Source organism: Bicyclus anynana, unplaced genomic scaffold, assembly GCF_947172395.1.
Source record: "Bicyclus anynana unplaced genomic scaffold, ilBicAnyn1.1 scaffold_40, whole genome shotgun sequence".
Classification (NCBI taxonomy): domain Eukaryota; kingdom Metazoa; phylum Arthropoda; class Insecta; order Lepidoptera; family Nymphalidae; genus Bicyclus; species Bicyclus anynana.
Window position 1 is genome coordinate 58,334 of NW_026441289.1, and position 23,753 is coordinate 82,086.

At 39.4% G+C, this 23,753-nt stretch overlaps 2 protein-coding genes across 10 annotated transcripts; both read right to left on the minus strand.

Moving 5' to 3' along the window:
* Window positions 1–742: 742 nt before the first annotated feature.
* Window positions 743–9,244, minus strand: LOC112045863 (uncharacterized). Of its 8 annotated transcripts, none has more exons than XM_052891016.1 (4): window positions 9,030–9,244; window positions 5,045–8,060; window positions 1,761–2,077; window positions 743–899 (listed from the first exon to the last, which is right to left on the minus strand). In XM_052891016.1, the coding sequence occupies exon 2, from the start codon at window positions 6,468–6,470 to the stop codon at window positions 5,547–5,549; it is 924 nt and encodes a 307-aa protein (XP_052746976.1). In that variant the 5' UTR covers window positions 6,471–8,060; window positions 9,030–9,244; the 3' UTR covers window positions 743–899; window positions 1,761–2,077; window positions 5,045–5,546. The 8 variants fall into 8 exon arrangements, with proteins under 8 accessions (XP_052746976.1, XP_052746980.1, XP_052746979.1 ...); XM_052891020.1 differs by having other exon boundaries at window positions 1,727–2,077; XM_052891019.1 differs by having other exon boundaries at window positions 1,718–2,077.
* Window positions 9,245–9,416: 172 nt separating this feature from the next.
* LOC128199842 (uncharacterized) lies at window positions 9,417–23,325 on the minus strand. 2 transcript variants are annotated; one of them, XM_052891014.1, is made up of 7 exons: window positions 23,186–23,325; window positions 21,024–21,113; window positions 20,846–20,932; window positions 19,182–19,880; window positions 15,843–16,083; window positions 15,555–15,743; window positions 9,417–15,112 (listed from the first exon to the last, which is right to left on the minus strand). In XM_052891014.1, exons 4-7 carry the CDS (start codon window positions 19,779–19,781, stop codon window positions 14,244–14,246), a joined length of 1,899 nt encoding a protein of 632 aa, XP_052746974.1. In that variant the 5' UTR covers window positions 19,782–19,880; window positions 20,846–20,932; window positions 21,024–21,113; window positions 23,186–23,325; the 3' UTR covers window positions 9,417–14,243. The 2 variants fall into 2 exon arrangements, with proteins under 2 accessions (XP_052746974.1, XP_052746975.1); XM_052891015.1 differs by lacking the exons at window positions 19,182–19,880; window positions 20,846–20,932; window positions 21,024–21,113; window positions 23,186–23,325 and having other exon boundaries at window positions 15,843–16,369.
* Between the last annotated feature and the right edge of the window lie 428 nt (window positions 23,326–23,753).

Sequence of the window (23,753 nt, forward strand, 5' to 3'; positions counted from 1 at the left end):
TTCCTAATAACAGTTCATACGATATGCCATCTTCTCGGACGTATACTAAGCGTTAAAGATGTGAAATGCTTCTCCAGCTTCCATTTCCGCACCACCTACAATATGGGGAGTAGTGCAGCAGACGCAGCTGCCACAGACACCCTGTATACATACTCGTTACCTATCAGAGTAGCCAATGGCGCCTTGCACGTGGTGGTCTCCTCCAGTGCGGCGACGTGCCGCCGCAGGCCGCGCGCGCCAGCCGCCGAGTGCCGCGCCACCGCCGCCAGGCAGCCCAACGCTGCTTGCTGCGCCAGCGGGCAGTAGTGCAGCAGGCACAGCTGCCACAGACACCCTGTATACATACTCGTTACCTATCAGAGTAGCCAATGGCGCCTTGCACGTGGTGGTCTCCTCCAGTGCGGCGACGTGCCGCCGCAGGCCGCGCGCGCCAGCCGCCGAGTGCCGCGCCACCGCCGCCAGGCAGCCCAACGCTGCTTGCTGCGCCAGCGGGCAGTAGTGCAGCAGGCACAGCTGCCACAGACACCCTGTATACATACTCGTTACCTATCAGAGTAGCCAATGGCGCCTTGCACGTGGTGGTCTCCTCCAGTGCGGCGACGTGCCGCCGCAGGCCGCGCGCGCCAGCCGCCGAGTGCCGCGCCACCGCCGCCAGGCAGCCCAACGCTGCTTGCTGCGCCAGCGGGCAGTAGTGCAGCAGGCACAGCTGCCACAGACACCCTGTATACATACTCGTTACCTATCAGAGTAGCCAATGGCGCCTTGCACGTGGTGGTCTCCTCCAGTGCGGCGACGTGCCGCCGCAGGCCGCGCGCGCCAGCCGCCGAGTGCCGCGCCACCGCCGCCAGGCAGCCCAACGCTGCTTGCTGCGCCAGCGGGGGGTAGTGCAACAGACGCAGCTGCCACAGACCAATGCAAGAGTTAACACAGACAAATAGTCATTGTAAACTTATTTTAGAATTTAAACTATAATGAGTGTTATTCATATTAATTGATTATGAAACACGGCTAAAACTCACGTGATATTACGTCGAAAAATGGCCGACAAGTTTCGAACCCATATGGGGCCTGTAAGGTCCCTTGTCCTTACCATAATAGCAGTAAGTCACAGTCTCACCACTACACTATAATGGCCAGCTGCACACGTCCGCCTCCTCTCGATGCCAGCGATAGACTGGCCGCTCTCGCCCCCTACCGGTGTATACATACACGAACACTACAGGGCCCTTAGTCATGAGCTGGTTCTTGCATCGCGGCACGATCCAAACATACTAGTCGGGCATACTCCGACCTAATATCATGTGAGTTTTAGCCGTGTTTCATAATCAATTAATGTTGTAAACTTATTTTACAACTCAAAACAGGGCTGAGCTACCCTACTGATAGGAGGGAAATGAAGCATAGACACACCAAAGGAACTTGAAAAAAAAACCCTTAGCACTACATAACCAGCAATCTTAATACCTCTCTGGTGCAGTTGGTAAGCAGCAAGCACTAAACATTTTTTTTTCATTCTTTACTATTTAGCCCTTGATTACAATCTCCCTGATGGTAAGTGATCATACAATTTAAGATGAAAGTGGGCTAATTTGTTAGGAGGAGGATGAAAATCCACACCCCTTTCGGTTTCTACACTACTTCGTACCGGAACGCTAAATCGCTTGGCGGTACGTCTTTGTCAGTAGGGTGGTAACTAGCCACAGCTGAAGCCTCTCACCAGCCAGACCTGGACAAATTAAGAAAACTTCAATTGGCCCAACCGGGGATTGAACCCAGGACCTCCATCTTCTTCTTCTTCTTCTTCTTCTTTCTTCTGGGCCGTTTCCGCACTTAGCCAAGTGTTTGGCCGTTGTGCGTGGGTCCCTTGGTGTAGGTTCCCGCTGGATTTATTCCATCCAGCCGAGCTCGCTCCAGAAGCTTAGCAGGCCGCCCAGGTCGCCGATAGCCTCATGGAGTGTCGCTGAGGAGCCAATGTAGGTTGCTCGTTGTTCCGTTACGCCTCTGCAACTGAGCATAACGTGTAGCGGTGTCTCGTCCTCCTCCATGCAGGCTCTGCACAGAGGACTGTCGGTCAAACCTAGAATTGAAAGGTGTTTGTTTAGCGGGCAGTGACCTGTTATTAGGCCAACTACTGTTCTCAGCTTGTCTCGTGTGAGGTTCATAAGTTTCTTTGTTATCCTTGGGTCGAGGCCTGGGAGTGCCTCTTTTGTATGTCTACATGTGGTTATGCTGTCCCATAGTTCGGCGTGGGTTCTGATGGTTTGTTTGTGCAACCATGTTTTGTATTCACTGAATGGTATGGGTACTATTGGTTCGGGCCCTACTACCTTCAGTGTCGTGGCGCGACGCGCCAGTTCATCAGCCGCTTCATTACCTAAGATTCCGCTGTGTCCCTTTATCCATCTTAATGTAACTAAGTTATTTGTTGCAAGTTTTGTTAGGGCCTTGTGACAGTCTAGCAGTAGTTTTGACGTAGTCGAGTGTTTTGCCAGTGCTTTTAGTACTGCTTGACTGTCGCTAAGTATATTAATGTTAAAATTTGTTACCTGTCTGTTGGTCACGGCAACAGCCGCAGTTGTGATGCCGACGCATTCTGCCTGGAAGACTGAGTTGTGCTTACCAAGCGCTTGTGCGATCCGTATGTTGAGGTCTTGGCAGTAGACTCCTGCTCCAGTACCTGTGTCAGTCTTCGACCCATCCGTGTACACATCTAGGGCGTCAGGGTTTGTGTAGTAGTCACCGGCCTCCTCAGTGTTGATTTTGTAGGGTTTGTCCATCACAAATTGTTTCTGTGTTTTATCGCATATCCACTCCATACTTGGAGTCACTTGTATTCCCTCTTTTAAGATGTTAGTGTGGGCTGTGTTTGTTTGTTTCCACAACCCGCATGTTTTTAGTCTAAGGGCTGTAAGCGTTGCTTCCTCTTTTATGTGGAGGTGTAATGGTGGGATTCCTAGTATTACTTCCATTGCAGCTGTAGGTGTTGTGCACATACTGCCCGTTATGGATAGCAGTGCTTGTCTTTGGAATTTTTGAAGTTCTTGTTGTGTTGTTGTTTGGAGCACTTTTGGCCACCAGACTATAGAAGCATATGTCACTGAGCTTCTTACGACTGTAAGGTATAGCCACTTCATTATGTGCGGTTTTAGTCCCCATGTTTTGCCTATCATGCGTTTGCACTGACATAGGATGATTGTAGATTTTTGAATTTTCGTTTCAATATGTTTTTTCCAGTTTAACTGTTGATCTAGTGTTACCCCTAAGTATTTTACTTCTGTGGTTAGCTTTAGGGTTACTTTGAATAAAGTCGGTGTTTTTGGAATGTTTGGTTTTCTTTTGTGTGTGAACAGAATGAGTTCTGTTTTTCTGGGGTTAACAGATAGTTCGTTGAGTGTACACCATTTCTCTATCTGCTTGAGTGCATCTTGCATTATTCCACTAAGGGTGTTTTCATGTTTTCCTCCTATAAGTATTGTTAGGTCGTCGGCGTACCCTATTGTTAGGAAGCCTTTGTTGTTCAGTTTGCTGATTAGTTCATTTACCACCAAGTTCCATAGTAGTGGTGAGAGTACACCTCCTTGAGGGCATCCTCTGGCAGCGATGGCTTGGATTTTTCCATTTATGTTTATTTGTATCGCCCTGAGTGATAAGAGGGCGTTTATCCATTTTCTTATTGTTGAAGGTACATTATGTCGTTCAAGGGATTTTTCTATGCTTTTGAACGTGGTTTTATCGAAGGCCCCTTCTATGTCTATAAAGGCTCCTAGTGTTGATAATTTATTTTCCATGTTGTGTTCTATTTTGTTGACCACTGAGTGTAGGGCTGTTTCTGTGGATTTGCTGGTACTGTAAGCATGTTGGTTCGGGTGTAGAGGGGTATTACTCAGTACCCCATCCCGTAGGAACCTGTCTACTAACCTTTCCAGGGTTTTTAGTAAGAAGGATGTTAGGCTGATTGGTCTGAAAGCTTTCGGATCAGTGTAATCTGATTTACCTGGTTTTGGTAGGAGGATTACTTTCACATCTCTCCATAGTTTTGGTATATATCTGTAGGCTATGCAGGCTTTGTATATTTCTGCTAGCCATGGTGTTAGCCATTCCAACCCCCATTGTAAGAGGGCCGGGAAGATGTCATCCGTGCCTGGTGATTTAAAGGGATGGAACGTGTCTATTGCCCACTGTTTTCTGTTATGTGTAACTACCTTGTTGGCGAGTTCCCTGTCTGATTCTACTGGATTGTAGGTTTCATTTTCGTTTGTCCAGTCTGCAGAGTCTAGGATTTTGCATCCTGGAAAATGTGTTTCTAGAAGAGTCTCACTTACTTCTTTGTCGTTTTTTGTGTAGCTACCATCGGCTTTCTTTAGGGAGCCCAGTGTGAGGGCATTGTCTTTTGCAAGGATTTTCCTTACCCTGTTAGCTTTCTCATTTGATTCTATGTTTGAGCAGAACCGGCGCCACATTTTTGTGTCCTTCTGCCTTATTGTTTTGTTGTAACTGTACTGGTGATATTTGAAAGTATCCCAGTCTTCATCCTTTCTGGTGTTCTTAGCTTTGTTAAACAGTCGTCTAAGGTTATGTCGTTTCCTTTCTAGGTCCGGGCTCCACCATGCGTGAAGCGGTTTTTGTTTTGTTATGCAGGTCCTTAGGGGACAGGCTTTTATGTAGCATGACTTGATGAGATTAGTTATGCTTGTCACATTGTTGTCTATTTGATTTGTTGTCTCAATTTTAGTATTTCGGAGTTCGCTCTCATTCTCATAGTTGCTATGGAGTATTGTTTTATATAGTTTCCTGTTTGTTTTCCTTGGATTTCTCTGTGGTGTGTCCTGTGCCGTGATCAGGTTCAATTCGAAGTGGATGCGTTGATGATCACATAAAGTGAGATCATCAGATACATGCCAGTTTCTTATTTGCTCCATTACACCGTTAGACGCCAGAGTTATGTCTACTATTGTTTGGGAACGGCTCGTGATAAACGTTGGTTTCGAGCCTTTATTTAAAACTACAAGATTAGTTGTTAATAGATATGTTATAAGTTGCTCACCTCTTTTGTTGTTTTCGTTGCATCCCCATAGGGTGTGATGTGCGTTACTGTCCACTCCGATTATGAGGTCAGTGTTTTCGTCCTCACAGTATTTTATAAGGTCCATCATCTCTTTCGGTGGTATTTGTTCTTCAATGGGTAGATATAACGATGCCAAGACTAGTGGTCTTGTCCTAGCACCGGTTTGTTGTCCTATGCCACTTTGTATTCTTATTGTTGTTATGTCTCTGAAACAGAATTGTGTTAGCATTGTCGCTGTGATGCAGCGAGGTATGTAAATACAAGTTCTCGGTGGAGTTTGTTTACTGTCATACAGAAACTTACCGTTGCAGTTGCCAAAACCACATATGCGGTTTCCTCTTACCCACGGCTCCTGGATCAGTACTATGGTTTCGGCCCCTTCCTCCAGTTGTTTGCGTAGGGTAGCCGTTGCGAGGATCTTGTGCTGGAGCTTGGCCTGTATTATGTTGACATTACTAAAGGCGGGTGGAGAGTCTTAGTCTTATGCGTCCCGGGGGACACATTTCTCTAGTAATGTGTATAGCGGAGCTGAGTCCGCCATGTCGTCATCCGTATCAGTCACGTCAGTGTTAGATGCCCTTTCCCATAGCATCCCCTCTAAAGTGGGTGTGATGCTTGGTCCGGGGCGCGTCTCTTCCCATTGCACCTTACTTGTTGAGGGTGGGATGCCTGGTTCAGGACGCGTCCCTTCCCATTTCATCCCACTTGTTGAGGGTGCAGTACTTGGTCCGGGGCGTGTCTCATTTGTCATTTGTTCGTCCTGTACAGAGTCTTGTGTTTTCATGTCAGCTGTCGTTACGGTTGTTGTCGCAGTTGCGTCTACGTCTGTTGTCTCAGGGTTTGCCTGTTTTTCGGAGGTAGCTTGACTGGGCGGTACATCGCTAAGTTCCTCGCCTACGTAGAACTTAAGATATATCGTCCCAGTCGAGTAAGCTATTCTCCTGTCGTTGTCCAGTATGGTCTTTATCCTCTCCTGGGGTATTCCTAATATTAGGAACACTCCTGGAGGTTTCCCTGTTGATCTCTTAAAGTTGTGAAGAGTCCAGCTGCCGACATCATATTTTGGGTTTTGCCGTTGGAGGATCCTATGTAACACACCAATCTCTCCACGGTAGCTGGGTACATAGAGCGCCCCTTTCACCCTTTTTGTGATGTCGCGCTGGTTTATTATATTAAGTCTGAAGCCCTCTCTTGGTGATTTCAGTCTTGGTAAGACCGCATTCAACCATTCGAGGGCTTGGTCGTCTTCGCACCACATTTTCAGGACGCCTTCACTAAGGAATGCTTTTCCTGAGAATGTGGGCGCATGTGTCAAAGGTACACCAGGAATTGGGTCCCTGAGGCAAGCCTCGAACACCTCCTCCTGTATTTGTTCTTGCAGTGCTGTCGCCTCTGTTTGTGTCATGTCCGTTCTAGGGTCAAGGGTGACTGCCACGTTAAGGTGTTGCTGAGTCGCGCCTGCATATGTCGATCTTATATGTCCGGTAGTTTTGGACCGTTTAGATTGTCCCCTAGGTGAGATTGAGTCATCGAGCCTGCCCCGTTTAAGACTGGGCTGACTCGTTGACTGGTAGGGGTTTCCGCCCTTCCCGTCGGCCTCACCACCGCTCCGCCCTCTCCAGTGTTTGTTGCACCGGGGTGCGACGGGGTGTGGTCGACGTTGGGCAGGGTTGTTCTCGCTTAAAGCGTCCGATGTTGTTTTAGCAGGCTCCGCCGGAAGGTTTTCGCCGGTGATTGGCTGGTTTACTACCGCGCTACGGCTGGTGCCAGGGCGTGGGACGACAGTCTCCGCGGGGGGCAGCTGCTGTTGTGCAGGATGCCTGTTACCGCTTTGTCCGTGCAAGCCCGGGTTTCGCCTGTCGCTGACGTAAGTCTTCCAATCTCCGACGTCTGCCCGCTTGGGCGTATGCCTGATGGGGGATTTGTCAGTGCGTCTGTCCTGTTCTTTTTCCTTTTAGGCTTTTTCCGCTTGTGCCTGGACTGAACGGTGGCCCAAGCGGACTTTACTGTGGGTGGAGGGATGGCCATCGCTACTGACGTCATATTAAAATCTGAGTCCTGTCTAGCTGGGGTCGGGCGTGTTTGAGTATCGGTCGTTATTAGGGTAGTTGGGTCATGGGTGGGTTCGTTTTTAGTTGATGCGTCGGTCCTATTTTCGTTGCCAGGTCGTTGGGTGCGCGATGCGCAAGGCGGGTTCTCGCCCCCCCCAGAATACGCAGGGCGGACTGTAGCCGCACCGCCGTCCGGTAATCCAGTGATCGGCGGTGCCGCTACAGCGGAGGATTGTCCGTTTCCGGTACCCCCCTGGGGTAGTAATTTTCTATTTGAATCCGTCTTCATATTTGTCCGAAGTATGTGTGGTTTGTGGAGTATCTGACTGTATGGTGTGGTGTGTATTGTGCTTGTGCTGATGGGGACGTGATAAAGGGAAGGAAGGGGTTACGTGAGGGTATTTTGGTTTTTTTGGATCATGGGATTGGGTTTTAGGAATCCTGCCAGAGTTGGGTGTGACCTCTGGCCTGACCGTTCCGGATCAGTCTTTTAGAGGTGATTTAGACCTCACGGCCACTGGTTACCGCTTCCTGGGTGTGAGAAAAGCCATTGTTTGTCAGGATATTAACCGCCGCCCGAGGTTCGGCGTTGACCTTTTACAGCAGGTATAGTCTCTCCTGCTAACCCTCCTCCTTTTGCATCCGGACTTGGGACCGGCATAGGTGGAGTTAGGACCTCCATCTTGTAAGTCCACCGCACATACCACTGTGCCACTGAGGCTGTAAACTACCTCATAGTATTTCATAAATAATCCATCTTTAAGTCTGAGGTACCTCCACAATATCCTCATAGTACTTCTCACTGAGCCGGTGTTTGGTGACGGTAGAAGCTAGCAGCTTCAGTGCTTCTCGCACAGTGGCGGCCCAGTCGTTGTCTGCACATCTGGCGGCCACTACACACAACAGCTGCACGGGATCATTCAGTAGAGATGACACCACTCTTTCTGAAAACCAAACAAAGAGAATTATAAAAATTCCACAAGTTTCCATCTTAGATTGCATCATCAGATACCACCGAGTGAGATGGTTAAGAGCTAGCTTGTAAAGAATAAAAAATTGTATACTATACCAAAATTTGTTTACTTTACACACAGTGGGTACACTTTACAATCCCAAAGCAATGTACAGAACTAGTGGACACCTAGTTCAACTTTTGTTTTTTTTTGTTCTCTACAAGTTAGCTTTTGACTACAATCTCACCTGATGGTAAGTGATAATGCAATCGAAGATGGAAGTGGTTCCAAAGAATGTTGAGGTTCTGGAACACAGAGCAAAAAGTGCAGAGTTGGGACCATTGGGTGGACAGATGACATGAAATAGGTGACTACAGAGAGCCCCCTAGATGCAGGCGACTCAAAACCATGATATTTAGCAAAAGTCTAGCATAATGGTGATGATGTATAGCATTCATTTTGATCTATTTTAAGGTTTGATCAGGTAAGTTTTTGACGGCCTCCGTGGTGCAGTGGTATGCGAGGTGGATTTACAAGACGAAGGTCCTGGGTTCGACTCCCAGCTGACCCGATTAAGGTTTTCTTAATCGGTACAGGTCTGGCGGGTGGGGGGCTTTGGACGTGGCTAGTTACCACCCTACCGACTAAGACGTACCGCCAAGCGATTTAGCGTTCCGGTACGATGTCGTGTAGAAGCCGAAAGGGGTGTGGACTTTCATTCTCCTCGTATAAGTTACCCCGCTTCCATCTTAGATTGCATCGTCACTTACCATCACATCAGGTGAGATTGTAATCAAGGGCTAACTTGTAAAGAATAAAAAAATTAAAAAAAAAAGTCAAAAACTCAAGTTGATACAATGATAAACATCAAAATGTAAACAGCAATTCAAAGGAAGAAATAAGTATGATTTGAGTACGATGGTAATTTAAACATGGGGTCTATATCAGATAACAGTTTACCGGGCTCGAAAGGCGCTAAATCCTCTGCAAGTACAATTTCCGCGCTTTTTAACACTTGAGCGAAAAGTTTCGTATCACTTGCTCTATCATTTTGCAACTTTTTAATACTGCCTCCCATTCTTCCATTATGCTCGCAAGTTAATACCTAACCACAATCACAGATCACTATAGACTAGAAAACCACAATTAAATAGATCAATACATAAATCCCTTTATGCCTACAAAATCAAAAATTTAGTGACACTGACAACAAAACGTAATTTAAAACTATAAGTCAGATCGGGTAGGTATTTTAAACAATGTAAATAAACAAAAACATATGACTCAGGGGTGCTCAACATTTTACTACAGCATTATTTACGAATATTGTCATGAAATAAAACTTCCTTTGATAAACAAATATTTTTTTTATTCTATATTCCTATATCCTGTTATTTATCTAACAGATAATGTTTCACTTATATTCAGGGTTCCGTAGTCAATAAAGAACCCTTATAGTTTTGTTTTTTATTATGTATAAGCAAGCATAAGGTATCCTCGACATATTTAAACACATTAATCAAAACGGTTTTCTCGGAGGACGATAAGGGTGATTGCTTCGTACGTTTCTTTTTTGGTGACGGAAACGATAGCAATGCGGAATAACTGCTCCGGCTAGTACCAGGCTCCGCTTCACTCATTTTCGTACTAAACTAAATAAAATTAATAAATTAATTAATTAAACAAATAAAAAACCCGACTGCCTATATGATACAAAAACTGAAAAGAAAAAAAACAAGCTCAGTCCAGAAGTGTAGAAAAAAATTAGAAAACAGTCGGGACCTATTATATTGAATATAATGATTTACGTCTACATTTTTTAATAGGTCTCGACTTTAGTTTAATCAGTTTTTGTATCATTTATGCAGTCGGGTTATTCGTTTATTTAATTATTTTACTTCATAATTTTTAGTTAGATAGATGGTGAATTTCGGATTTATTTGTTACGTTTGTTACAAAGTACGATAGTGTATACCTACGTCCAACCGAGGATAAGTAAATATTCAAAAAAATCTACGGAACCCTCGGTGGGCGAATCCGACTCGCACATGTCCATTTTTATAATCAATATATTTAATTTAATCTATTTAAGGTATTTTATAACTACACTTCATAAACCTTATAGTCGTCCGCCTCGCGTATTATGTATATACAATTAATAAATAACGTTTTTCTAATTGTAGTTTTTTGTTGGCCATTTTAAACCATTTTGAAATTCTCACAAAAAGCCCTTGAATTTGATTCCCTTGTTGCAATATTTAAAAAAAAATCACCTCGATTCTATAGCATCTCACAGTCGTCTTGTTGGTTTTTTTTTTAATTTCACCTATCTAAGAACACTTGGGTTATTAAAACAAATCTAAGGATATCTGAATTACGTAAATCCGTTCAACGGTTTCAAAGATATGAGGTAATAAATAATACATACAAGATACGCGCGAAAAACAAACAACAAATAAACAATAATTAACAACAACAACGAAACGAGAACAAAACGAAATAATAAAAATTACAAAGGAAGAAAATACGCACAACAGTCTGGATTTAGTTAACGAATTATTAACGAATACTGTGAGGTAGGAGTATTAGTCACAGACAACAAATAAAGTAGTGTTTTGTGCTGTGAAGTGTGTGTGTGTGAAATGTCAAATCTTCTTTCACTAAATAAAACAAAAACAAAAAAAATAATCATAGTATAGGGTATTTCTGCAATAAATGAAAGGTAAAATTCACATTAAAATAAAAGAAAACATCTTCTTTTGATATGAAAATACGACATTTATAAAAATTATTAAAGTTATTATTTAATTTTATATATGCACATTTAATACCCATAAATCTTAATATCTATGTTTTTGAAAATGGTTTGTGACTCATGTCTGCTTGGGGTATTTAAGGTTCTTTTTATGTCGTTTATCGTTTTTGGGCAAATTTTGCCCAACATTGTGCAAACTCTATATAATAATTAACATAGACGAATTAGACATGGAAATGAAATCGCACGCAAATGCAGAAACAAAATTGCCTGTCGTTTTTTGAAGGAGACGAGGTAAACTCACTCATCGAAAATATTTAACAAGAATAAATAGTAAAATATTTAACAAGAATAATATAATCTGTACACAGAACGTTAAATTAATGGATCGATGTTTTGCTGTTCGTGCGTTCGTTAGAAGAATAGAATCGATTTTTCTTTTAGATATTGTTTTTATTACAAATTTATTATAAATTATAATTATGTTTTTGACGACCTCCGTGGCGCACTGGTACGCGCGGTGGATTTACAAGACGGAGGACCTAGGTTCGATCCCCGGCTGGGCCGATTGAGAATTTCTTAATTGGGCCAGGTCTGGCTGGTTACCACCCTACCTACAAAACGTACCGCTAAGCGATTTAGCGTTCCGGTATGATGTCGTGTAGAAATCATACCGTCCATCTTAGATTGCATTATCACTTATCATCAGGTGAGACTGAAATCAAGGGCTAACATGTAAAGAATAACAAAAATAAAATAGAAATATTTTCATATTGAACGTCACGTCATCTTTTACTGAATTAGAAGTTGTTGGCCGTTTTTCATGCCATTGAACTACTTACTACACAAACCGGAATATTTAGGGAGTTTTTTAGACGACGAAAACGATTACAACAATGAAACATCGATACAATCGAACAATCTAACGCGTTTGTTAGTTTTTATACACGCGTTAGCCGATTTTACAAACACTTCTAAATGCCCCGCTCTATATAGATAGACCGTTGATTCTTAGACAGAGAGGTAACGTCTTGCGAGGCAGGTCCTTTTATTATTGGTCCGAGATAATTAATTTATTGTTTGTGAATCCGGGCTCAAAAGGGCTTGAACCCTGAGCCATAAAGCTTATTATTAAAAATACAATGTATGTGAATCGAAACGAAAAGTGTCGCCCTTGAAAAGAACCTTTTTGAGAAGTGATATTGTTGTGTAAAAAGCCTAAACTTGTGGACTTGTACGTATAAAATAGGTGCAGACTGTGCGCTGTCACGCTAACTGGTAGTGGTTCCATTAAACTATACTTTTGGCGCGAAATTACAAACTATCTAAGCTTTTGGCGCGAAATTACGAAATATCTAAGCTTTTGGCGCGAAATTACGAACCACAAAATTTGATTTTTTTTCTCATACGGCTGCTTTTCAATCGCAAAATAATTTTAACAGAGTTTATTTCTCAGTCAAAATCATATTGCAATTGAAAAGCAGCCCAGTAACAAAGCTGCATCATTTTTTTGATGCAGCTTTATACACAGCATTATTGATACTAAACATGCAAGATTTTAACTAAGTTAAATCATTTAACTGAAGATATTAGATGAATGACAAAAGGCAAACAAAATTATTTTTTTAAGTGTTTTATTACCAGAGATGTACAAAATGGTTTTCAAAAAGCATTTAAATACAAAATGCAAAATACTTTTGAGATTTAGTATTTCAAATGCAAAATACCAAATAGGTTTGCGTTTGGTATTTTAAATGCTAAATGCAAAATAGGTATTTTCAAAATACTTTTTCAAAATAAAATACCTTTTGACCAAATCAGAGATAATTTGTGAGTGTGAGTATATCATGAGAAATAGAGACACAATGCCGAGCCGAACAAAAACGTTCGTCATAATGTTCGTCGTTTTCGTGTGACATTGTCACTCGTCTAGACTAAAGGCGCGCACTTTGACCAACGAAGAAAAAAATAAAAAACTAGCCAAGCGCGTGTCGGGCCACGCGCAGAGTAGAGTTCCGTAGATTAAATGAGCAGTTTAATTCCTTATGTAATGCACAAAAATACCGATAACGGTGCCCCACACCATGTGATAGAAGATAAAAAATTCATCCTCACTTTGCATGTAGGAAAGAACCCCAAAAACAACATTTTTTTTGAATTTTCTTTTTTCTACTTTATAGTAATTAATATAACCAAACAGCTTTCTAGTTTTAACAGACTGTGAGATATCTTATTTTATTTACAGCTTTACCTTTTTAATTAACTCATAATTAATTTTTAATTAATAATTTTAACCTAAAAAAAATTATTATTCAAGATTTTTTTATATGACTTTGTTTACATTTTAATATACACACTCGTGCTAATTTACAGATTTCTAGTAATTATAGTCACTGCGCTAAGATGCGGACGGACGGACGGACGGACAGACAGACGGACATAGCGAAACTATAAGGGTTCCTTGTGGACTCCGTAGTCCACAAGGAACCCTCAAAAGAACGCACATGGCTAGCAGGCGCCTCTATTGGTCAAATTCGGCATTACAAGCGTCATTCGTTCATTTCGTTTTGTTTGACTGTTAATATTGGCTAAACTTAATCACAAAGTATTTTGTATTTTGAAATGAATATTAAAAATACAAAATACATCTCGAAAGGTATTTCAAATAAAATACAAAATGCTTTTTACTAAAAAGCATTTAAATGCAAAATACAAAATAGGTATTTTGCATTTTGTATTTGCATTTTAAATAGAAGTATTTCAAATAAATCACATCTCTGTTTATTACATAGTCATAATGATCAGCACAGCAATCACAGCATGTATAAAAAAAAATCACAGTAACAGGTTAAATTAAGCCAAAGGCTGTATTCTTTAGCATAATCCAGGATAGATTGGCAGCCTACATCTACGCTGTTAAGGGCCACTTCCAATTGGCCTTTGGCCTACCATGACTTTGCTTGCCCCCTGTACCAATGGAAGGTCTCTTGTCCCTTCTTTCAAGATATTTAGTCATTAGTGGATGCATCATGAGGGTTGTGAAAAGTTAATTTATTCTAGATCCTCTAGAAATTCGCCATTGGTCTATTAATGAGTTACCTATATAGATTATAGTTAATCTTAATTATTATCTTTGCATCACTAACATTGACAACTCATATTCGGCTCACTACTAAGCACGAATCTCACATGATAAGAAGGTTAATAATTGACTTTTAACCTTAATCAGTCATGTTTAAGAATTTTAATTTTCCGATGCAGCGCATTTTTGGATGCTTCTGCAGAAACCATTCTATTTTTTAATGTGCAGAATCTTTTAATGCATATTGCTGACACACAATTAATAATGTCATCAATGTTCTCTATTTTATGCTTCAGACATCCATCCAGCCAATTAAATGCAATTATCTCATTTAATTTTATTTTGATACTCTTTTTAATTTTGAAGTATGTGAATGATTTACTAAATATTCGTTAATAATTGTGGCAGATGTCTCTACACATTCAACAAATGCAATATTCATATAATTTAAACTTTCTTTATTGTCATTATATTCTTTAAAAGTAGTGAATGTGAAGTGAAGTATGGGTCCAACATTTTTAGTAATCATTATATTTTTACAAAACTCACAAGTATTGTTTTTAAGTTTTTTAAAAATAAACCCACACACATATGCGCATGCCTGCATTTCATCAGACTCTGCGTCTGGCACAATGGTATTATCGTCAGGAATATTATTAGATGTTGACAACGTATTTGAATTTGTGGACAATGTATATGTGTTTGTTTTTAAGAAAGTAGTCATATTTGTCAACAATGAGTTTGCATCTGCTTCACAATTTTTGAGGCTACTTTTATATTTTAAATTATTGACAATACTAGTTTTCAATCCTGCAATAAATTGTGGTACATTTGGATTCGGGTTAGACCCGCAGTGACCTCTTATGCAACCAAATAAATTTTCTAGAGGATCTTGATTTAGTCGTCGGGTAGCTAACGCATTAATGTTGAATTTTTGCAAGTTATGCCAAAGCCTTTCCACAGCCCTAATGGTACGGATCCAACCATTGACAGAAGGAGGAGCGCAGCGAACCCCAATAAAATAAATATTTTGAAACAGTGTTTTCATATCATGAAACAACTGTAAATGTTCACTTTTTTTCGTTATATTTGTAAAATATCGTTTTCCTCTTTTTAAATCTGGAGTATCTGCATTCAGTGAGTCAAATATGTTGTCCATTTTACTAATTAAGGTGGCTGTAACAACTGCTTCAGGTGAAATTTCATCTGAAAAAAAAAAATATATACAATTAATTTTATGGAATAATCTTGTATGAACTATAATTACTATCACTGAATTTAAACACTTAAATTACTTTATTCCCCTCGTTGATCCAATGGTTATTGATAAACCCATTTGCCTTTGGATCACAAGGTCCATCCTTGGTTAGACTCCTGCGTTGGGTAATGGCATACCTACTACTGAGCTATTCTTTCTTCTAAATTCATTAAGAATCCTAATCATTTAGTTGAAAAGTTGGTGGTTTATACCTCTCTGCCTCATACCTCAGAGAGCACCTCAGATATACCTGTTGGTCTTGAGCAATATCAATAACATCTGATAGTGGCCGTTAAATTAACAACATTGGAGCAGCATGGTGGGTCCCTCTCTATAGGAGGGAGGCCTGCCCCTGTAGTGGGTTAAAATAGGCTGATGATGATGACTTACTTCTGGCTACTTTTGCAAAAATCCCAGCTGCAACTGAGTGGCTTAACACTTGCGCTGCTAATTTTACTTTCATTTTTTGTTTCCCATTTGGATGTATATGTTGGTCTGTGAGTGCAGGTGCAAAAACAAAATTCGGATTATTATTGTCATTTTTAAAAAACTCTTTAACGTGCTCCCATTTTGCTATTCCTGTAAAGTGTAAATAAAGAAATAAATTAGCTAGACTTGCAAATACTTCAATCTTTTCCAGTATAAAGTCAATTATTAATACTAAAAAAATATCAGTACCTGATACTGCATTGGTTGCAAAATTATCTGTACACTTTATGTTGTGTTTAAGAAAATTATTTCTAAAACATTTTAATAGATGCGGAGGATCCATTATGGTTACAATTTCATTTTCATTATATATGAAAAAAGGTCTATCAACCGTGGATCCTAACGCATTTAACGCCCTCATATTTACGCCATCCATGTCACAAACAGTTGCAACCACAGCCAAGTTATGTGGGAAACACTCAGCCAATATCTAAAAAAAAATGAACTTTAAAACAAGTATACACAATTTATAAAAATCAGACAGAAAAATTGTTGTCTTAGTAAACATTGAGCAATAGTAGCCTATTGACACTTTTTTTAAAACAGTCTCAAATTGTCCATTATTGTTCTGCTAGATTAAATTTTTTTCTCAAGATGTGATTAAGTACCTGAAAATTTATTTGTAAATTTTTTGACAATACAAGCCAAAACACTGTTGGCCATGATGGTTTATGTTTCATGATGTCACTTTAACAAATCCTATACCAATCGGAGCATTTGACAAAAATATTAGTTAACAATAATAAGATTAGGATCAATGTCAAGTAAAATTGTCACGTTACAAATTGTACTACAGCATTTTTACCATTAGGAAAATTTGAAAAAATATGTGATGTGAATTAATAATAATAATAATAATAATAATTTCTTTATTTTTGGCTACAAAGGCCCATTGGTTAGTTACAAACTTAAAAAATTATGTTAGTAGGTACACATATTACATTTAAGATAAAAATAAAAACTATCTCACCGCACCAAAACAGAAATAAATTTCTGCAAGATCGGCGAGTCAGTCTTGCTTGCTAACATGTTCAAGATCCTATTGGGGCTCGCCCGCAGTCTTGCCAGGAGGGATGACTTTCGTTTTCTAATTATTGCATAAAAATCGTCTGTCCGCTCCTGCGCAAACATACCTGACGCTGAGCAAAACCGGGGCAAGCCCAACAGCTTCCTGAACCCATTGTTATATTGCACCCTTAGGGTGTCCATACACTTCTGTGTGTAGTTAACCCACGGGCTCGCGGTGTAGAAGGTTTGGCAATATGCTTTAAATAGAGTAATTTTTGCTTCCTTACCACACTTCGCGAATCTGCGGGCCAACATGTTGCACCTGGCCGACAAAGCTCTCCTCTCTCTTTCAATGTCTACCTGATCCTCAAGGCTCTCCGTAACATAGTGACCTAGATATTTGAATTGGGTTACTCTTCTTAAAGAAGTCCCACTGAGAGTGATACTAGGTTCATATCGCACTTGTTTGCGGGGAGCCCTAAAGATCAAGTATTCACTCTTTGTCACATTATATATCAGGCCGTGCGCAGCTGCATAGTTTTCACAAGTTTTTAGCAGCTCTCTGATTGAGCCAGCCGTGGGACCCAGCAGCACCATGTCGTCAGCATAGCTTATATTATTGACGCATATGCCATCGATCCAGCACCCGACTGGTTTTTTGCTGAGTTCCACAATCAGCTCATTTATATACAAGTTAAAAAGTTTGGGCGAGGTTAACCCCCCCTGCCTCACCCCGCATTCCAACCTGTACGGATTAGAGAGCTCATTTCCCCACTTAACACTATTCAGCTGGTTTGCATACCAGTATCTCATGATATTGAGCAACTCTGGCGCTACGCCTGCCTCCTTCATCTTTTTCCATAGCACATTATATGATACTAGGTCAAAAGCTTTGGAGAGATCAAGGAAACAGGCGTAAACAGGTGTGTTTCGTTTTATATAGTACTGGACTGTCTGCTTGAGACTCAGTATTGCTGTCTCAGTCGATAAGCCCGGCCGAAAACCGAATTGCGCATCATTTAAGTGTTTCGCTTAACTTTGAGTCAAACAAACCATCCAGCACCTTGGCCAAAATAGTTGCGAGAGATATGGGCCTATAATTTGACCTATCCGATATAGCGCCAGTTTTGTTCTTCAGAATCGGAATCACTATAGTTCTCATCATCTCGACAGGCAAGTATGAGTGGCTAACACAGAGTGAATAAAACATAGCTAGCACTCTCGGAAGATGAAAACCCGCGTATTTCAAATGCTCAATGCTAAGGCCATCGTGACCGGGAGACTTTCTCCTAGTCATTTTAAATATGGCTTCACGTACTTGTTTCGCTGAGAAGCGCATAAGTTCCCTTTAAAATGAATTAAGCTTTACAAGAAATCCTTAAATTTTATTAATCAGTATCAATACATCCACACACAAAATTAATATAGTAATTGAAATTGATATGAGTCAACTACCCCATTATTATATTATACTAGCGGATGCCCGCGACTTCGTCCGCGTGAAACTCGATGTAAACTTTCAACTACCGCTACCCTACCCCTACCCTACCGCTACCCTACCGCTACCCTACCGCTACCCTACCCCTACCCTACCCCTACCCTACTCCTACCCTACCCCAACCCTACCCCTACCCTACCCTACCCCTACCCTACCCCTACCCTACCCCTACCCTACCCCTACCACTACCCCGTTTTCTAATTATTATTAATATGAACTTTATACAATAACAATAAAGCTCAAATTGACTACGTTTTAGTTACAAATCATTTGTATGGGAAAAAGAAAAGGGCTATTTTAGGGTTTTTGGCAAAAAATTAAAGTTTATAATTAACAAATAAAAAATAGGGGTTGATCGTAGAGGGGTGAAAAATAGAAAGTATTATGAGATTTTTTATTGTAAATCATCAAAAAATAAAAAAAAATTTTACCAAAAAAAATTATAGTTTTTAATTAACAAATAAAATATAAGGGTTGATCGTAGAGGGGTGAAAATTTAGAGTTGTATGTATTTTTGTATGTTGTGTCATAAAAAAATAAAAACAAAAAATTTTGCCTAAAAAATAAAAAAAAAAAATAGGGGTGGACTACCCTTAACATTTAGGGGGATGAAAAATAGATGTTGGCCGATTCTCCACCCTGGCCGACAATCACGCTAAGGATCACAAAAATCGGTCGAGCCGTTTCGGAGGAGTTCAAGTTCGAACACCGCGACACGAGAATTTTATATATTAGATTACAGAAATATATAATCTACCTACTTATACATAGAGTATGGCTTAAGTATGTAGTGTACTGTGCACCAACAAACATAATTAGAAATAAAGGTAGAGAATGCATGTCATTTGATAATTTCATAACTAAATATGTCTAATTGCTCTAAGCTTATTAATCTATTTTCACTAACTTTGGAACAAGTTAAGTATAATTATTATTATGTGTGAAATGACTAGCGATTTATACCCACACTTTTAATTTGTTTATTGGTAACAGTGAACATTGAGTATGGCTTAAGTTAATACCTCTTTAATAATGGCTTGAAGTCTATCTGCCGTCACTGAGTCTCCTGAGGCTATGGGTTGCTTCCATCTTTTTCTCAGTCCCACTAACATGAAAACTAAGGCATGTGAAGCCATTTGCTGGTTTCTACCTTGAGAACCATGGTTTTGGTACCCCTCAATGGCATCCGTTTTTGGGTTATAAATAAATTTTTTACGTATTGACATCTCATCAAATAATAAAACCCATAAGTTATCTTTTTTTTCTTCACCCTGTGAAATTTCTTTTAAACTTGCCATAACTTTTTTATTCACTCCACATGGTAAATATACTCTGTTTAAAAGGCATTTTAATGTACCTGGGTTTGGCAAGCACATCATTCTTCGCAGCAATTTGTAACAGGCACTAGATTTTTTATAAATAGCTAATGCTAAAATTTTTTCATTTAAAGTCCAACGTCGGCCCTGTAGTTTCCTACGTGAATTTGTCATTTGACTCTGTAGAAGCACAACAAAAGCTGGATTTAAGTATTGATTAAATTTTTCAAAGTATTCAGTTTTTGTCAGAGCCTCTAAAAAGCATTTTCTATTTCCTTTAACATTTTTCTTTTTTTTCAAGGCCATTTTTAGCCTATATATTTTATTCAGATATTTTTTGCATTTTTTAAGTTATTGCTTGTCAAGTTGGTTTTCTGGGTGTATAGATTCTGACACAGAAGGGCTCTGGAATAATAAAGTGCAATGTGCATTATTAGTAATCAATATAAATTACAGAGAAAGATGTAATATCACTTGAGGGCATTTGATAGCAGTCTAAGATTGTATTCTGTCAGTAGGATAATAACTAGATAAAGCCTCTCACCAGACCAGCTGGGTTACTATGCATCTGAATGTTGTCGTTATTAACCCATGTTTGGCTCACTGCTGAGCTCGAGACTCCTTTCAGAATGAGAGGGGATAGGCCAATTAGTCCACCACACTGGTCCAATGTGGATTGGCAAACTTCATGCACGCACTGTCTCATGTCCTTGTTTGAGACACATGATATTTTTTTTTTTTTATTCTTTACAAGTTAGCCCTTGAATACAATCTCACCTGATGGTAAGTGATGATGCAGTCTAAGATAGAAGCGGGCTAACTTGTTAGAAGGAGGATGAAAATCCACACCCCTTAATTTTCAGTTTCTACATGACATTGTACCGGAATGCTAAATCGCTTGGTGGTATGTCTTTGTCGGTAGGGTGGATCTATTAAGAAAATCTCAATCAGCCTTGCCGGGGATCGAACCCAGGACCTCCATTTTGTAAATCCACTGTGCATACCACTGCGCCACAAAGGCCATGTAACATATATATTTAATTACTTAAATTTAATATTATATTTAATTACTTAAAATGCACACAACTGAAAGCAAGTTATAAAGGCTACTTTTTATCCCAAAACAATCTATGATTCACACAGTATTTGTGAAAAACTGAATTTCATGGACAAAGTCACAGGCGTCCACTTGTTAAAAAAGTTTCGAATTTCCTTAGCAGGAATCAAACCCAGGACATTCCATTTATAAGACCACAGCTCTGACTTTTTTGCCACATAGGTCATAATTATTATTTAAAACATTTAGTTCAGTGAAATTACTATCTTAAGTTAATATTTGAAAATAATATTTTGCATCTTACATTACATACCTTTAGAATTATAGTTGGCTGTGATGGATCTGGCAGAACCAATATAGGCTCATCCAGTACAGATGACTGTGAAGGCACAGAAGGATTCTGAAATAAGGCAATTTTTATTATAGCATAAAATCATACTATTTTTAAAATTACATGAAATATTTCAATATATTTATATATTATTACATACCACTTGACTTAAATATTTATGTGGTGTATCTGGTGGCTGAGACAAGATGGGCACATTTGGTATAGTGGGTTGTAGAGGCACTGACAATTCCTGAAATAAGGAAAAACATTCAAAATCAATATATTAGCAGCTGATAATTTATTAATTACATTGGAATAGAGTAAAGAATAAAGCGATCATAGCTTGTCCCTGTTGTATAAAAAATAAAGATGAATTAAAAATGTTGTAAAACTTTGTAGCAAACTTTATTTGAAAAAGTAATGATTTCATTATGAAAATAGAATTATCAAGATTTTTTTAGATATACTTAAGTAAATTGCTGGGTGGTTAGGATAAGCCTGGGCAAGGGATAGGCATTCCCCTTTTCCTATTTTCTATTTACAATAACATACTAGCAGAACACTGCTGTTTCACCTGTGTAGATTCCATACTCATGGGAATACATTATGTACATGTTCATCATCATCAGCCTATTTTAACATCCCACTACAGCACCCAGCCTTCCTCCTTATAGGAGAGTTGATATGGAGCTTATCCCACCATGCTGCTCTGATGCTAGTTGACAGGCATAAGGTGATAATGTTAAATCCATTAATGACTATCAGATGTTAATGATAATGACCAGTACTGATGGCTTAACATGGCTCTGAGGTACAAAAAATTTTAATAAAAAAAATTCAACCGACTTCCAACTCGAAAATTAACCTAAACTAAAAAGCAAAAAATAACATCTTACCTATATGCTACCTTCTGATCAGTTTGAAGGCGGTGCCAAGCCAGTGATGTTTTAATTTAAGCCGTTTAAATTACAAAAGTTCTGTGTCCTTTAAGAAACGGCTATAATTAAAACATGACACTGGATTGGCACCGCCTTCAAACTGATCAGAAGGTAGCATATAGGTAAGATGTTATTTTTTGCTTTTTAGTTTAGGTTAATTTTCGAGTTGGAAGTCGGTTGAATTTTTTTTATTAAATTTTTATTTTTAAATTTTTAGTGTTAGCACACCTACTGAGTGTGAACACAAATGAAACGTTATTTTCTTATAATAAGTATCTAAGTTCTATAATCCCAATTTTAATTTTATAATACTACCTTAACTCATATACAAAATTTCACTGCCCCTTTACACAGTAACCCACACGTAACATGAATATTGAGAAAAACGTGAATGGTGACTGTCCCCCGTCTTCATCACCAGACCCCCTATGCAGTCACAATCCATATGGTTGGAAAGTTCTCATCAATATAAAATTTATCAAGTCCAAACACAAGTTAGCTACTGTGAACCGTCGAGGAGTTCCCTTAACTCTCCTTTGTCTTCGTCACCAGACCCCTAATACAGTCACAACCTATACAGGTGGAAAGTTCTCATCAATATAAAATTTATCAAGTCCAAACACAAGCTACTGTGAACCGTCGAGGAGTTCCCTTAACTGTCCTTCTTCTTCTTCTTTTTCTTCTTTAATACATTCACAACCCATCTAGGTGGAAAGTACTCATCAATACAAATAAATCAAGACCAAACAAAAGGTACCTGCTGTAAATCATTGACGAGTTCCATCGTCTGTGTTTCGGCTCGGTCATCAGACCAACTCCAGACCTTCATAAAATTGTAGTGGTTTAAAATACCTTATGAAAACACTAACAAACGCACAAGCCGTCCTTACGATTTTCCCCTCAATTTCTCCAGGATGCCATCATCAGATCCTGACATGAAAAAAATGGGACCACCCTGAATACAAACCCTTCAAAACAAAAAAAGAATTTTCCAAATCGGTCCACAAATGACGGAATTATCGCTGGACATACATTAAAAAAAAAAAAAAAAAAAACATACATACAGCCGAACGTAGAACCTCCTCCTTTTTGGAAGTCGGTTAAAAATCTGCAGATGCCATAAGATACCTACTCATATATGCCATCACAGACTTGGTGTAGAATCATAGAAGAGTTTGCACCTACCATGCACGTTATTGTTTTATTTTAAACAGAACAGAACTGACTCTTCCAACAATTATTGCCATACTTCTACCAATTTATACAAAATCTTGAAAATTATATACCAAAACTTTGCTCTGTAGTAGCTTTTTTAATTTAATTCCAAAAAAGAGGCATACAGGTAATGGCTTTGTTTAATATAAAGATACTATAAATTTCATACCTCTGAAACGAAATGTTGCTGGGATGTTTCGACTGGTGAACTTAACGCATTTGGTACAGCATTACTGTTTAACTTTTTCATTGTATCATCTGTATATGCACTGCGATGAAAATGCTTACTACACAATAACTTGTGGCTTCCGTGCAAGCCGTTCAACTCTTTCTCAGTTACATTTGCAAAACAATATTCTGCCCAAATTCGAAGCCTGAAACATCACAATATTTTAAAATAAACCAAAATTCATCACAGATTTGAACTTTGCGGGTTGGCATTAGAATAAGGTCGCCTTCCTAGAAATAAGATGATGATATCAGAGGATATTGTGGAGTCTAATAATACCTCTACAACATGATTTTACCCGCTGAGACTGATAGTTTTTTTTTTTTTGTTAAAAAAGTTTTAGGTTATGTGCGTATATTTTGGCCAGATTTCATGGTCTAAAGTCACTGGTTTTATATTTTTTCACTCACAATTATCACAAGCATAACTCACAACACAAGATAATACACATTTTTAACAAGAAATCCCAAAAAAACATAAATAATTAAATACAATTAATATTTTTGTC

Excerpts from the sequence above, each read along its gene's own strand:
- LOC128199842 (XM_052891014.1), bottom strand. The coding sequence starts at position 19,781 with ATGGCCTTGAAAAAAAAGAAAAATGTTAAAGGAAATAGAAAATGCTTT. Across the intron at positions 16,084-19,181 it reads TTCAAGCCATTATTAAAGAG|ATATTGGCTGAGTGTTTCCC; the intron begins GTATTAACTTAA and ends ATTTTTTTTTAG. Across the intron at positions 15,113-15,554 it reads TTTTGCAAAAGTAGCCAGAA|ATGAAATTTCACCTGAAGCA; the intron begins GTAAGTCATCAT and ends TTTTTTTTTCAG.
- LOC112045863 (XM_052891021.1), bottom strand. The coding sequence starts at position 6,470 with ATGACACAAACAGAGGCGACAGCACTGCAAGAACAAATACAGGAGGAG.